The sequence below is a fragment of the Hemitrygon akajei genome, chromosome 5 (assembly GCF_048418815.1).
Source record: "Hemitrygon akajei chromosome 5, sHemAka1.3, whole genome shotgun sequence".
NCBI lineage: Eukaryota > Metazoa > Chordata > Chondrichthyes > Myliobatiformes > Dasyatidae > Hemitrygon > Hemitrygon akajei.
In genome coordinates this window covers 1,485,686-1,502,040 of record NC_133128.1, presented here as the reverse complement: position 1 = coordinate 1,502,040, position 16,355 = coordinate 1,485,686, and the positions used below count along the sequence as shown (strand labels likewise).

At 46.8% G+C, this 16,355-nt stretch overlaps 1 protein-coding gene across 2 annotated transcripts in view; it reads left to right on the top strand.

Moving 5' to 3' along the window:
• The window catches only part of LOC140727447 (1,4-alpha-glucan-branching enzyme-like), a 528,898-nt gene that overhangs the window by 456,429 nt on the left and 56,114 nt on the right, over nt 1–16,355 (top strand). For both annotated transcript variants that reach the window (XM_073044749.1, XM_073044748.1), the window contains exons 12-13: nt 11,462–11,633; nt 12,155–12,339. In XM_073044749.1, the coding sequence (XP_072900850.1) occupies nt 11,462–11,633; nt 12,155–12,339 (357 nt within the window). The remainder of the gene's footprint in view (nt 1–11,461; nt 11,634–12,154; nt 12,340–16,355) is intronic.

Below are 16,355 nucleotides of genomic sequence, written 5' to 3'. Positions count from 1 at the left end.
TGGTGATGTGGAAACACTCACTGAGACTGGGAAACTCAATGGTGATGTGGAAACACTCACTGTGATTGGGAAACTCAATGGTGATGTGGAAACACTCACTGAGACTGGAAAACTCAATGGTGATGTGGAAACAGTCACTGAGATGGGAAACTGAATGGTGATGTGGAAACACTCACTGAGGCTGGGAAACTCAATGGTGATGTGGAAACACTCACTGAGACTGGGAAACTCAATGGTGATGTGGAAACACTCACTGAGACTGGGAAACTCAATGGTGATGTGGAAACACTCACTGAGACTGGGAAACTCAATGGTGATGTGGAAACACTCACTGAGGCTGGTAAACTCAATGGTGATGTGGAAACACTCACTGAGACTGGGAAACTCAATGGTGATGTGGAAACACTCACTGAGACTGGAAAACTCAATGGTGATGTGGAAACGCTCACTGAGACTGGGAAACTCGGTCGTGATGTGGAAACACTCACTGAGACTGGGAAACTCAATGGTGATGTGGAAACACTCACTGAGACTGGAAAACTCAATGGTGATGTGGAAACGCTCACTGAGACTGGGAAACTCGATGGTGATGTGGAAACACTCACTGAGACTGGGAAACTCAATGGTGATGTGGAAACACTCACTGAGACTGGGAAACTCAATGGTGATGTGGAAACACTCACTGAGGCTGGGAAACTCGGTCGTGATGTGGAAACACTCACTGAGACTGGGAAACTCAATGGTGATGTGGAAACACTCACTGAGGCTGGGAAACTCGATCGTGATGTGGAAACAGTCACTGAGACTGGGAAACTCAATGGTGATGTGGAAACACTCACTGAGACTGGGAAACTCGGTCGTGATGTGGAAACACTCACTGAGACTGGGAAACTCAATGGTGATGTGGAAACACTCACTGAGACTGGGAAACTCGGTCGTGATGTGGAAACACTCACTGATACTGGAAAACTCAATGGTGATGTGGAAACGCTCACTGAGACTGGGAAACTCGGTCGTGATGTGGAAACACTCACTGAGACTGGGAAACTCAATGGTGATGAGGAAACACTCACTGAGGCTGGGAAACTCGATCGTGATGTGGAAACAGTCACTGAGACTGGGAAACTCAATGGTGATGTGGAAACACTCACTGAGACTGGGAAACTCAATGGTGATGTGGAAACAGTCACTGAGACTGGGAAACTCAATGGTGATGTGGAAACACTCACTGAGACTAGGAAACTCAATGGTCATGTGGAAACACTCACTGAGACTGGGAAACTCAATGGTGATGTGGAAACACTCACTGAGACTGGGAAACTCAATGGTGATGTGGAAACACTCACTGAGACTGGGAAACTCAATGGTGATGTGGAAACAGTCACTGAGACTGGGAAACTCAATGGTGATGTGGAAACACTCACTGAGACTAGGAAACTCAATGGTCATGTGGAAACACTCACTGAGACTGGGAAACTCAATGGTGATGTGGAAACACTCACTGAGACTGGGAAACTCAATGGTGATGTGGAAACAGTCACTGAGACTGGGAAACTCAATGGTGATGTGGAAACACTGACTGAGACTGGGAAACTAAATGGTGATGTGGAAACACTGAGACTGGGAAACTCAATGGTGATGTGGAAACACTCACTGAGACTAGGAAACTCAATGGTCATGTGGAAACACTCACTGAGACTGGGAAACTCAATGGTGATGTGGAAACACTCACTGAGACTGGGAAACTCAATGGTGATGTGGAAACACTCACTGTGACTGGGAAACTCAATGGTGATGTGGAAACACTCACTGAGACTGGGAAACTCAATGGTGATGTGGAAACACTCACTGAGACTGGGAAACTCGATCGTGATGTGGAAACACTCACTGAGACTGGGAAACTCGGTCATGAGGTGGAAACACTCACTGAGACTGGGAAACTCGGTCGTGATGTGGAAACACTCACTGAGGCTGGGAAACTCGATCGTGATGTGGAAACACTCACTGAGACTGGGAAACTCGGTCATGAGGTGGAAACACTCACTGAGACTGGGAAACTCGGTCGTGATGTGGAAACGCTCACTGAGGCTGGGAAACTCGATCGTGATGTGGAAACAGTCACTGTGACTGGGAAACTCAATGGTGATGTGGAAACACTGACTGAGACTGGAAAACTCAATGGTGATGTGGAAACACTGATACTGGGAAACTCAATGGTGATGTGGAAACACTGAGACTGGGAAACTCAATGGTGATGTGGAAACACTCACTGAGACTGGGAAACTCAATGGTGATGTGGAAACACTCACTGAGACTGGGAAACTCAATGGTGATGTGGAAACACTCACTGAGACTGGGAAACTCAATGGTGATGTGGAAACACTCACTGTGATTGGGAAACTCAATGGTGATGTGGAAACACTCACTGAGACTGGAAAACTCAATGGTGATGTGGAAACAGTCACTGAGATGGGAAACTGAATGGTGATGTGGAAACACTCACTGAGGCTGGGAAACTCAATGGTGATGTGGAAACACTCACTGAGACTGGGAAACTCAATGGTGATGTGGAAACACTGAGACTGGGAAACTCAATGGTGATGTGGAAACACTCACTGAGACTGGGAAACTCAATGGTGATGTGGAAACACTCACTGAGGCTGGTAAACTCAATGGTGATGTGGAAACACTCACTGAGACTGGGAAACTCAATGGTGATGTGGAAACACTCACTGAGACTGGAAAACTCAATGGTGATGTGGAAACGCTCACTGAGACTGGGAAACTCGGTCGTGATGTGGAAACACTCACTGAGACTGGGAAACTCAATTGTGATGTGGAAACACTCACTGAGACTGGAAAACTCAATGGTGATGTGGAAACGCTCACTGAGACTGGGAAACTCGATGGTGATGTGGAACCACTCACTGAGACTGGGAAACTCAATGGTGATGTGGAAACACTCACTGAGACTGGGAAACTCAATGGTGATGTGGAAACACTCACTGAGGCTGGGAAACTCGGTCGTGATGTGGAAACACTCACTGAGACTGGGAAACTCAATGGTGATGTGGAAACACTCACTGAGGCTGGGAAACTCGATCGTGATGTGGAAACAGTCACTGAGACTGGGAAACTCAATGGTGATGTGGAAACACTCACTGAGACTGGGAAACTCGGTCGTGATGTGGAAACACTCACTGAGACTGGGAAACTCAATGGTGATGTGGAAACACTCACTGAGACTGGGAAACTCGGTCGTGATGTGGAAACACTCACTGATACTGGAAAACTCAATGGTGATGTGGAAACGCTCACTGAGACTGGGAAACTCGGTCGTGATGTGGAAACACTCACTGAGACTGGGAAACTCAATGGTGATGAGGAAACACTCACTGAGGCTGGGAAACTCGATCGTGATGTGGAAACAGTCACTGAGACTGGGAAACTCAATGGTGATGTGGAAACACTCACTGAGACTGGGAAACTCAATGGTGATGTGGAAACAGTCACTGAGACTGGGAAACTCAATGGTGATGTGGAAACACTCACTGAGACTAGGAAACTCAATGGTCATGTGGAAACACTCACTGAGACTGGGAAACTCAATGGTGATGTGGAAACACTCACTGAGACTGGGAAACTCAATGGTGATGTGGAAACACTCACTGAGACTGGGAAACTCAATGGTGATGTGGAAACAGTCACTGAGACTGGGAAACTCAATGGTGATGTGGAAACACTCACTGAGACTAGGAAACTCAATGGTCATGTGGAAACACTCACTGAGACTGGGAAACTCAATGGTGATGTGGAAACACTCACTGAGACTGGGAAACTCAATGGTGATGTGGAAACAGTCACTGAGACTGGGAAACTCAATGGTGATGTGGAAACACTGACTGAGACTGGGAAACTAAATGGTGATGTGGAAACACTGAGACTGGGAAACTCAATGGTGATGTGGAAACACTCACTGAGACTGGGAAACTCAATGGTGATGTGGAAACACTCACTGAGACTGGGAAACTCAATGGTGATGTGGAAACACTCACTGAGACTGGGAAACTCAATGGTGATGTGGAAACACTCACTGTGACTGGGAAACTCAATGGTGATGTGGAAACACTCACTGAGACTGGGAAACTCAATGGTGATGTGGAAACACTCACTGAGACTGGGAAACTCGATCGTGATGTGGAAACACTCACTGAGACTGGGAAACTCGGTCATGAGGTGGAAACACTCACTGAGACTGGGAAACTCGGTCGTGATGTGGAAACACTCACTGAGGCTGGGAAACTCGATCGTGATGTGGAAACACTCACTGAGACTGGGAAACTCGGTCATGAGGTGGAAACACTCACTGAGATTGGGAAACTCGGTCGTGATGTGGAAACGCTCACTGAGGCTGGGAAACTCGATCGTGATGTGGAAACAGTCACTGAGACTGGGAAACTCAATGGTGATGTGGAAACACTCACTGAGACTGGGAAACTCGGTCGTGATGTGGAAACACTCACTGAGACTGGGAAACTCAATGGTGATGTGGAAACACTCACTGAGACTGGGAAACTCGGTCGTGATGTGGAAACACTCACTGAGACTGGAAAACTCAATGGTGATGTGGAAACGCTCACTGAGACTGGGAAACTCGGTCGTGATGTGGAAACACTCACTGAGACTGGGAAACTCAATGGTGATGTGGAAACACTCACTGAGGCTGGGAAACTCAATGGTGATGTGGAAACACTCACTGAGATGGAAAACTCAATGGTGATGTGGAAACGCTCACTGAGATGGGAAACTCAATGGTGATGTGGAAACACTCACTGTGACTGGGAAACTCAATGGTGATGTGGAAACACTCACTGAGACTGGGAAACTCAATGGTGATGTGGAAACACACTGAGATGGGAAACTCAATGGTGATGTGGAAACACTCACTGTGACTGGGAAACTCAATGGTGATGTGGAAACACTCACTGAGACTGGGAAACTCAATGGTGATGTGGAAACACTCACTGTGACTGGGAAACTCAAAAGAGATGTGGAAACACTCACTGAGACTGGGAAACTCAATGGTGATGTGGAAACACTCACTGAGACTGGGAAACTCAATGGTGATGTGGAAACACTGACTGAGACTGGAAAACTCAATGGTGATGTGGAAACACTGAGACTGGGAAACTCAATGGTGATGTGGAAACACTGAGACTGGGAAACTCAATGGTGATGTGGAAACACTCACTGAGACTGGGAAACTCAATGGTGATGTGGAAACACTCACTGAGACTGGGAAACTCAATGGTGATGTGGAAACACTCACTGAGACTGGGAAACTCAATGGTGATGTGGAAACACTCACTGTGACTGGGAAACTCAATGGTGATGTGGAAACACTCACTGAGACTGGAAAACTCAATGGTGATGTGGAAACAGTCACTGAGATGGGAAACTGAATCGTGATGTGGAAACACTCACTGAGGCTGGGAAACTGAATGGTGATGTGGAAACACTCACTGAGACTGGGAAACTCAATGGTGATGTGGAAACACTCACTGAGACTGGGAAACTCAATGGTGATGTGGAAACACTCACTGAGACTGGGAAACTCAATGGTGATGTGGAAACACTCACTGAGGCTGGTAAACTCAATGGTGATGTGGAAACACTCACTGAGACTGGGAAACTCAATGGTGATGTGGAAACACTCACTGAGACTGGAAAACTCAATGGTGATGTGGAAACGCTCACTGAGACTGGGAAACTCGGTCGTGATGTGGAAACACTCACTGAGACTGGGAAACTCAATGGTGATGTGGAAACACTCACTGAGACTGGAAAACTCAATGGTGATGTGGAAACGCTCAGTGAGACTGGGAAACTCGATGGTGATGTGGAAACACTCACTGAGACTGGGAAACTCAATGGTGATGTGGAAACACTCACTGAGACTGGGAAACTCAATGGTGATGTGGAAACACTCACTGAGGCTGGGAAACTCGGTCGTGATGTGGAAACACTCACTGAGACTGGGAAACTCAATGGTGATGTGGAAACACTCACTGAGGCTGGGAAACTCGATCGTGATGTGGAAACAGTCACTGAGACTGGGAAACTCAATGGTGATGTGGAAACACTCACTGAAACTGGGAAACTCGGTCGTGATGTGGAAACACTCACTGAGACTGGGAAACTCAATGGTGATGTGGAAACACTCACTGAGACTGGGAAACTCGGTCGTGATGTGGAAACACTCACTGAGACTGGAAAACTCAATGGTGATGTGGAAACGCTCACTGAGACTGGGAAACTCGGTCGTGATGTGGAAACACTCACTGAGACTGGGAAACTCAATGGTGATGTGGAAACACTCACTGAGGCTGGGAAACTCGATCGTGATGTGGAAACAGTCACTGAGACTGGGAAACTCAATGGTGATGTGGAAACACTCACTGAGACTGGGAAACTCAATGGTGATGTGGAAACAGTCACTGAGACTGGGAAACTCAATGGTGATGTGGAAACACTCACTGAGACTAGGAAACTCAATGGTCATGTGGAAACACTCACTGAGACTGGGAAACTCAATGGTGATGTGGAAACACTCACTGAGACTGGGAAACTCAATGGTGATGTGGAAACACTCACTGAGACTGGGAAACTCAATGGTGATGTGGAAACAGTCACTGAGACTGGGAAACTCAATGGTGATGTGGAAACACTCACTGAGACTAGGAAACTCAATGGTCATGTGGAAACACTCACTGAGACTGGGAAACTCAATGGTGATGTGGAAACACTCACTGAGACTGGGAAACTCAATGGTGATGTGGAAACAGTCACTGAGACTGGGAAACTCAATGGTGATGTGGAAACACTGACTGAGACTGGGAAACTAAATGGTGATGTGGAAACACTGAGACTGGGAAACTCAATGGTGATGTGGAAACACTCACTGAGACTGGGAAACTCAATGGTGATGTGGAAACACTCACTGAGACAGGGAAACTCAATGGTGATGTGGAAACACTCACTGAGACTGGGAAACTCAATGGTGATGTGGAAACACTCACTGTGACTGGGAAACTCAATGGTGATGTGGAAACACTCACTGAGACTGGGAAACTCAATGGTGATGTGGAAACACTCACTGAGACTGGGAAACTCAATGGTGATGTGGAAACACTGACTGAGACTGGAAAACTCAATGGTGATGTGGAAACACTGAGACTGGGAAACTCAATGGTGATGTGGAAACACTGAGACTGGGAAACTCAATGGTGATGTGGAAACACTCACTGAGACTGGGAAACTCAATGGTGATGTGGAAACACTCACTGAGACTGGGAAACTCAATGGTGATGTGGAAACACTCACTGAGACTGGGAAACTCAATGGTGATGTGGAAACACTCACTGTGACTGGAAAACTCAATGGTGATGTGGAAACACTCACTGAGACTGGAAAACTCAATGGTGATGTGGAAACAGTCACTGAGATGGGAAACTGAATGGTGATGTGGAAACACTCACTGAGGCTGGGAAACTCAATGGTGATGTGGAAACACTCACTGAGACTGGGAAACTCAATGGTGATGTGGAAACACTCACTGAGACTGTGAAACTCAATGGTGATGTGGAAACACTCACTGAGACTGGGAAACTCAATGGTGATGTGGAAACACTCACTGAGACTGGGAAACTCAATGGTGATGTGGAAACACTCACTGAGGCTGGTAAACTCAATGGTGATGTGGAAACACTCACTGTGACTGGGAAACTCAATGGTGATGTGGAAACACTCACTGAGGCTGGGAAACTCAATGGTGAAGTGGAAACACTCACTGAGGCTGGGAAACTCAATGGTGATGTGGAAACACTCACTGAGGCTGGTAAACTCAATGGTGATGTGGAAACACTCACAGACTGGGAAACTCAATGGTGATGTGGAAACACTCACTGAGACTGGGAAACTCAATGGTGATGTGGAAACACTCACTGTGACTGTGAAACTCAATGGTGATGTGGAAACACTCACTGAGACTGGGAAACTCAGTGGTGATGTGGAAACACTCACTGAGACTGGGAAACTCAATGGTGATGTGGAAACACTCACTGAGGCTGGTAAACTCAATGGTGATGTGGAAACACTCACTGAGACTGGGAAACTCAATGGTGATGTGGAAACACTCACTGAGACTGGAAAACTCAATGGTGATGTGGAAACAGTCACTGAGATGGGAAACTGAATGGTGATGTGGAAACACTCACTGAGGCTGGGAAACTCAATGGTGATGTGGAAACACTCACTGAGACTGGGAAACTCAATGGTGATGTGGAAACACTCACTGAGACTGTGAAACTCAATGGTGATGTGGAAACACTCACTGTGACTGGGAAACTCAATGGTGATGTGGAAACACTGACTGAGACTGGGAAACTCAATGGTGATGTGGAAACACTCACTGAGACTGGGAAACTCAATGGTGATGTGGAAACACTCACTGAGACTGGGAAACTCAATGGTGATGTGGAAACATTCACTGAGACTGGGAAACTCAATGGTGATGTGGAAACACTCACTGAAACTGGGAAACTCAATGGTGATGTGGAAGCACTCACTGAGACTGAGAAACTCAATGTTGATGTGGAAACACTCACTGAGACTGGGAAACTCAATGGTGATGTGGAAACACTCACTGAGACTGGGAAACTCAATGGTGATGTGGAAACACTCACTGAGACTGGGAAACTCAATGGTGATGTGGAAACACTCACTGTGACTGGGAAACTCAATGGTGATGTGGAAATACTGACTGAGACTGGGAAACTCAATGGTGATGTGGAAACACTCACTGAGGCTGGGAAACTCAATGATGATGTGGAAACACTCACTGAGATGGGAAACTCAATGGTGATGTGGAAACACTCACTGAGACTGGGAAACTCAATGTTGATGTGGAAACACACTGCGATGGGAAACTCAATGGTGATGTGGAAACACTCACTGAGACTGGGAAACTCAATGGTGATGTGGAAACATTCACTGAGACTGGGAAACTCAGTGGTGATGTGGAAACACTCACTGAGACTGGGAAACTCAATGGTGATGTGGAAACACTCACTGAGACTGGGAAACTCAATGGTGATGTGGAAACACTCACTGAGACTGGGAAACTCAATGGTGATGTGGAAACATTCACTGAGACTGGGAAACTCAGTGGTGATGTGGAAACACTCACTGAGACTGGGAAACTCAATGGTGATGTGGAAACACTGAGACTGGGAAACTCAATAGTGATGTGGAAACACTGAGACTGGGAAACTCAATGGTGATGTGGAAACACTCACTGAGACTGGGAAACTCAATGGTGATGTGGAAACACTCACTGAGACTGGGAAACTCAATGGTGATGTGGAAACACTCACTGAGACTGGGAAACTCAATGGTGATGTGGAAACACTGACTGAGACTGGGAAACTCAATGGTGATGTGGAAACACTCACTGAGACTGGGAAACTCAATGGTGATGTGGAAACACTGAGACTGGGAAACTCAATGGTGATGTGGAAACACTGAGACTGGGAAACTCAATGGTGATGTGGAAACACTCACTGAGACTGGGAAAATCAATGGTGATGTGGAAACACTCACTGAGACTGGGAAACTCAATGGTGATGTGGAAACACTCACTGAGACTGGGAAACTCAATGGTGATGTGGAAACATTCACTGAGACTGGGAAACTCAGTGGTGATGTGGAAACACTCACTGAGACTGGGAAACTCAATGGTGATGTGGAAACACTCACTGAGACTGGGAAACTCAATGGTGATGTGGAAACACTGAGACTGGGAAACTCAATGGTGATGTGGAAACACTCTCTGAGACTGGGAAACTCAATGGTGATGTGGAAACACTCTCTGAGACTGGGAAACTCAATGGTGATGTGGAAACACTCACTGAGACTGGGAAACTCAATGGTGATGTGGAAACACTCACTGAGACTGGGAAACTCAATGGTGATGTGGAAACACTCACTGAGACTGGGAAACTCAATGGTGATGTGGAAACAGTCACTGAGACTGGGAAACTCACTGGTGATGTGGAAACACTGAGACTGGGAAACTCACTGGTGATGTGGAAACACTGAGACTGGGAAACTCACTGGTGATGTGGAAACACTCACTGAGACTGGGAAACTCAATGGTGATGTGGAAACATTCACTGAGACTGAGAAACTCAATGGTGATGTGGAAACACTGAGACTGGGAAACTCACTGGTGATGTGGAAACACTGAGACTGGGAAACTCACTGGTGATGTCTAAACACTCACTGAGACTGGGAAACTCAATGGTGATGTGGAAACATTCACTGAGACTGAGAAACTCAATGGTGATGTGGAAACACTGAGACTGGGAAACTCAATGGTGATGTGGAAACACTGAGACTGGGAAACTCAATGGTGTTGTGGAAACACTCACTGAGATTGGGAAACTCAATGGTGATGTGGAAACACTCACTGAGACTGGGAAACTCAATGGTGATGTGGAAACACTCACTGAGACTGGGAAACTCAATGGTGATGTGGAAACACTCACTGAGACTGGGAAACTCAGTGGTGAGGTGGAAACACTCACTGAGACTGGGAAACTCAGTGGTGATGTGGAAACACTCACTGAGACTGGGAAACTCAATGGTGATGTGGAAACACTCACTGAGACTGGGAAACTCGGTCGTGATGTGGAAACACTCACTGAGACTGGGAAACTCAATGGTGATGTGGAAACACTCACTGAGACTGGGAAACTCAATGGTAATGTGGAAACACTCACTGAGACTGGGAAACTCAATGGTGATGTGGAAACACTCACTGAGACTGGGAAACTCACTGGTGATGTGGAAACACTCACTGAGACTGGGAAACTCAATGGTGATGTGGAAACACTCACTGAGACTGGGAAACTCACTGGTGATGTGGAAACACTGAGACTGGGAAACTCAATGGTGATGTGGAAACAGTCACTGAGACTGGGAAACTCAATGGTGATGTGGAAACACTCACTGAGACTGGGAAACTCAATGGTGATGTGGAAACACTCACTGAGACTGTGAAACTCAGTGGTGATGTAGAAACATTCACAGTGTTTGGGAAACTCAGTGGTGATGTGGATATGCTCCTGATCTGGTGGGAACCAGAGCAGTGCTGAGAAAATATTGCCTGTCAAAGAGGTACCTTGCACTCTGACGTTCTCTAATCCAGATGTCGTGCACCGTTATCAGCCTTCCCAGCAATGTTTCTATTCAGATGTTCAGCTACAGGGCAGTCAAGGGTGATGGGGAACTGGCAGGATTTGGGATTAGTCCAGTCCCATTTGTTCAGTAACTGGAGAATGCTGTGCAGTTTCTCAGTTTTACCCCATCCATATATCAGCATTCTCTGGTCTGCTTACAGGCTCTGGTTGGGGACAAGTCCTTGGCGTTTTGGCTGATGGATGCAGAGATGTATACCAACATGAGTGTTATGACTCCCTTGACACCAGTAATAAACCGTGGAATCCAGTTACACAAGATGATCCGACTGATCACACACACTCTGGGAGGCGAGGGCTACCTGAACTTCATTGGTAAGTCTGTGTGGGTGCTCTGAAAGTGGCCTGTTTCCCTTTGTACCACCTGCTCAAAACCGGAGCTGACATCGAACCCTCACTGCGGTTGTATTTCTTGCAGCTGACTGGATAGCGTCACCTCTGGGTCCAAGCGTCCTGCAATCCTCAACCCACCAACCTGATATTTTCAGTTTAATTATCAGTCAACCACACAGGAATATAGACAAGCGAAACAGCATTCCTCTGGGGCTAAGGTGCAAAACACAGAACCAACACTCATGCACACACATATAGCACATAAAATATGATAGCAGAAAACATACAGTTACAACAAAATAATTTTTTTCTTCAGTCTATGTTTGTTCAGAACTGAAAGAGGGTCACACTGTGGGAGGGGTGGTACTAAAGTAGTGTCACACAGTAGTGAGGGAGCATCTGAATGGGAGGGGTGGTACTAACAGGAGTACACCCACTGCCCCATCCATGGGACCATAGTCCTCTGGTTCTCTGCCAAACTTTCACCTGTGCTTTTCCTGCAGGCAATGAATTTGGTCACCCTGAGTGGCTGGACTTCCCACGAAAGGGGAACAACGAGAGTTACCACTATGCCAGGCGCCAGTTTGACCTGCTGAATGATCACCTGTTGCGTTACAACCAACTCAACACCTTCGACAGAGACATGAACCACCTGGAGAAGAAGCACGGCTGGCTGGCAGCGCCACCGGTGAGTGGGCAACAGTCCTTTTCATCCCCCATTATCACCAACCAGGTCCCCAATCTCACCCATCCACCTCATCCCCTGCCTACTCTACTGTTTCATCATAGTAGGTCCAATTTCCCCCTCAGCCCCAATCTCCTGCCTTCTCCCCATATTCCTTCACGCCTTGACCAATTAAGAGCCTCTCAACACTGTCTCAGTGACTTGGCCTCCACAACCGTTTGTGGCAACGAATTCCACAGATTCACTACACTCTGGCTAAAGAAATTCCTCCTCATCCCCTTTCTAAATGGACGTCCCTCTATTCTGAGGCTGTGCCCTAGACTCCCTTACCATAAGAAACATCCTCTCCACATCCACTCTATCCATATCTTTCAGTCGGTTTCAATGGGATCCTCCCCTCATTCTGCTGAATTCACCACTCCTGTCCTCCTCACCCTCACCATCCTCCTCTCCCCTGCTCTCCCTGACCCCCCAATTTCCTCACAACCCCCCCCACTCCCTGATTCCTCTGTTCCACTCACCATCACTCTGTTGGTTTTCTCTCTCTCTCATTCTCAGTGGAGGAGGCAAGGGGCCACTGTGAACTCTGGGGTGGATGGATGTTGGGTCCCTCAGGACAGGGTGCTTTAGACTGAAGCTGCTGGTCTTGGTCCTCCCGCCGGCCCTCACCATTCACTGGGGCAGCTATGGGTGATAAGTTCAGCAGTTTCATAAAGCTCTTGGCAAGATGGAGATGTCGGTCCCTGGTTTTCCATCATTGGCTGTGAACCATTGAGCATGAGGCTCATGTCCCAAACACTGGGAGGACAACGTGCTTGAAGCTGCATCCTGTCTCTCTCACTGCAGCCTGTTTAATTATCACCCACGCTCTGCTTCTGCTGACCAGCCTGAGAGTAGTGAGTGTGTTGGAGGGCATCCCTGCCCTCCAGAAGGGAGAGGCTAACTTCACCATGCACGTCAACACGGAAAACTCCACGAGAGCCTTTACTGAGACATGAGAGAAGGGAAAGTGTTTTGAGTGTGGACGCTTTCCTCTGAACAAAGGATGGACCTGTCACTGCTCACATCCCATACCACATCAACATTTCCAGCACTCCCCTCTCTCCCTGTAACCATCAGTCTGGCATACAACCCCTACGAGCCACCATGTTGTGCCAACCTTTGTAACCTACTCTAAGATCAACAACCCTTCCCTCCACATAACCCTCCATTTTTCTTTCATCCATGTGCCTCTCTAAGAGTCTCTTCAATGGCCCTAATATACCTGCCTCTACCACATCCGAGGCAGGGTGTTACACACAACAACCACTCTCTGTGACAAAACTTATCTGACATCCCCCTATACTTTCCTCCAATCACCTTAAAATTATGCTCCCTTGTTTTAGCTATTTCCACCCTGGGAAAAAAGTCTCCGGAAATCCACTCATTAGTCCCTGCCCTGAATCAGGCACAGCCTAGGCCCCCGTATCACTTTAGCTGGAAGAGCTCACCAGTCAGTCAGTGTCTGTGATGAGAGAAACAATTCACATTTCAAGTGAACCTGAAAACCCCTCACCAGAACCTGAGTGAGCAAGAGAGAGAGAGGTTGGATAGCGGGAGTAACAGACTGTGTAGAGGGCAGAGGGTGGAACAGTGGGGGTATTTGTAGCTAGGTGAACTGAAGGGCAGATATTGAACGGGCAGTCAATCTCGTTCGTTTGTGTGATGGTGATGATTGTAGTGCAGTAGATGGATGCTGTCAGGCTAGTCTGTGGCATCACGAAGGATATGGGGGTGAGGTGGTGATTGGGGACAAAACTGGCTGGCTAATGGGAGGATGTCTGAAAGAGTGTGACACTGAGAGGTTGATAGAGACAAGTGGTGTAACATAGGGATTGCTGCTAGACACAGGTATTCTGCACCGTGGTCCAGTAGAATATTGTTTCATTTGGTTTTATATATGTACAACAAACTTGGACTTGCATATACCCGGGGTTTTGAAGAAATATCACCAAGTTGAGAGAGGACTCTCCCAGCGCAAGCCCTGTTGATTCTTACCAATTTTTTTGTCAATGCACCACAGGAAGCATTCTGCCTGGTGTGGTATCTGCTCTGCACTGACCGCAGGAAATTGCTCAAAACTGCACACAATACTCCAAGTGTGGTCTCACGAGTGCCTTATAGAGCCTCAACATCACATTCCTGCTCTTGTATACCTCTAGAAATGAATGTCAACATTGCATTTGCCTTCTTCACCACCGACTCAACCTGGAGGTTAACCTTTAGGGTATCCTGTACAAGAACTCCCAAGTCCCTTTGCATCTCTGCATTTTGAATTCTCTCCCCATCTAAATAATAGTCTGCCCGTTTATGTCTTCCACCAAAGTGCATGACCATACACTTTCCAACATTGTATTTCATTTGCCACTTTTTTGACCATTTCCCAAACTGTCCAAGTCTCTCTGCAGGCTCTCTGTTTCCTCAACACTACCCGGTCCTCCACATATCTTTGTGTCATCAGCAAATTTAGCCACAAATCCATTAATCCCATGGCCCAAATCATTGACATACATGGTAAAAAGCAGCAGTCCCAACACTGACCCCTGTGGAACTTTCCTGGTAACTGGCAGCCAGCCAGAATAGAATCCCTTTATTCCCACTCTCTGTTTTATGTCAATCAGCCAATGCTCCACCCATGCTAGTAACTTCCCTGTAATTCCATGGGCTGTTATCTTGCTGAACAGCCTCATGTGCGGCATCTTGTCAAAGGTCTTCTGAAAATCCAAGTACACCATGTCTACTGCATCTTCTTTATCTACATTGCTTGTAATTTCCTCAAAGAATTTCAGTAGGTTAGTCAGGCAGGATTTTCCTTTCAGGAAACCATGCTGGCTTTGGCCTATCTTGTCACGTGCCTCCAGGTACTCTGTAATCTCATCCCTAACAATCAATTCCAACAGCTTCCCAACCACTGATGTCAGGCTAACAGGTCTATAGTTTCCTTTCTGCTGCCTCCCACCCTCCTTAAATAGCAGAGTAACATCTGCAATTTTCCAGTCATCAGGTACAATGCCGGAATCTGTCAATTGTTAATGCCTCCACAATCTCTCCAGCTACTTCCTCAGAACACAAGGATGCATTCCATCAGGTACAGGTCCTCTTCCATTGGGCAGATGGAAGATACAAAAGCCTGAAGACATGTACTACAAGGCTCAAAGACTACCTCCACCCCACTGTTACCGACTCCTATCGGAATCCTTTGAGAGATTACAAGTAAAATAGATAAAGGGGATGCAGTGGATTTTGTATATTTGGACTTTCAGGAGGTCTTTGACAAGGAGCCACACATGAAGCTGCTTACCAAGATAAGAGCCCATGGTATTATAGGAAATTTACTAAGATGGTTAAAGCATTGGCTGATTGATAGGAGGCAGTGAGTGGGAATAAAAGGATCCTTTTCTGGTTGGCTGCCAATGACTAGTGGGGTTCCACAGGGGTGGGTCAGTGTTGGGACCACGTCATTTTTTCTGTACATAAGTGGTTTAGATGATGGAATAGATGGCTTTGTTGCCAAGTTTGCAGATGATACGAAGATTGGTGGAGGGGCTGGTAGTGTTGAGGAAACAGGTAGGATGCAGAAGGACTTAGACAGATTAGGAGAATGGCCAAGAAAGTGGCAAATGAAATGAAATGTTGGAAAATGCATGGTAATGCACTTTGGTAGTAGAAATAAATTTTCTAAATGGGGAGAAAACCCATGAATCTGCGATGCAGAGGGACTTGGGAGTCCTTGTGTAGAACACCCTAAATGTTAACTTGCAGGTTGAGTCAGTAGTGAGGAAGACAAATGTAATGTTAGCATTCATTTCAAGAGGTCTAGAATACAAGAGCAGGGATGTGATGCTGAGGCTTCATAAGTCACTGGTGTAACCCTCAGGCTCATCCAGTACGTGTTCGTCGAGGGGAAGACAACTTCCGGCCCCGGCAAACTGAGAAATCTCGTTTGTGTGGATGCTGCGTGATGTGTTGCCCTGTTACAA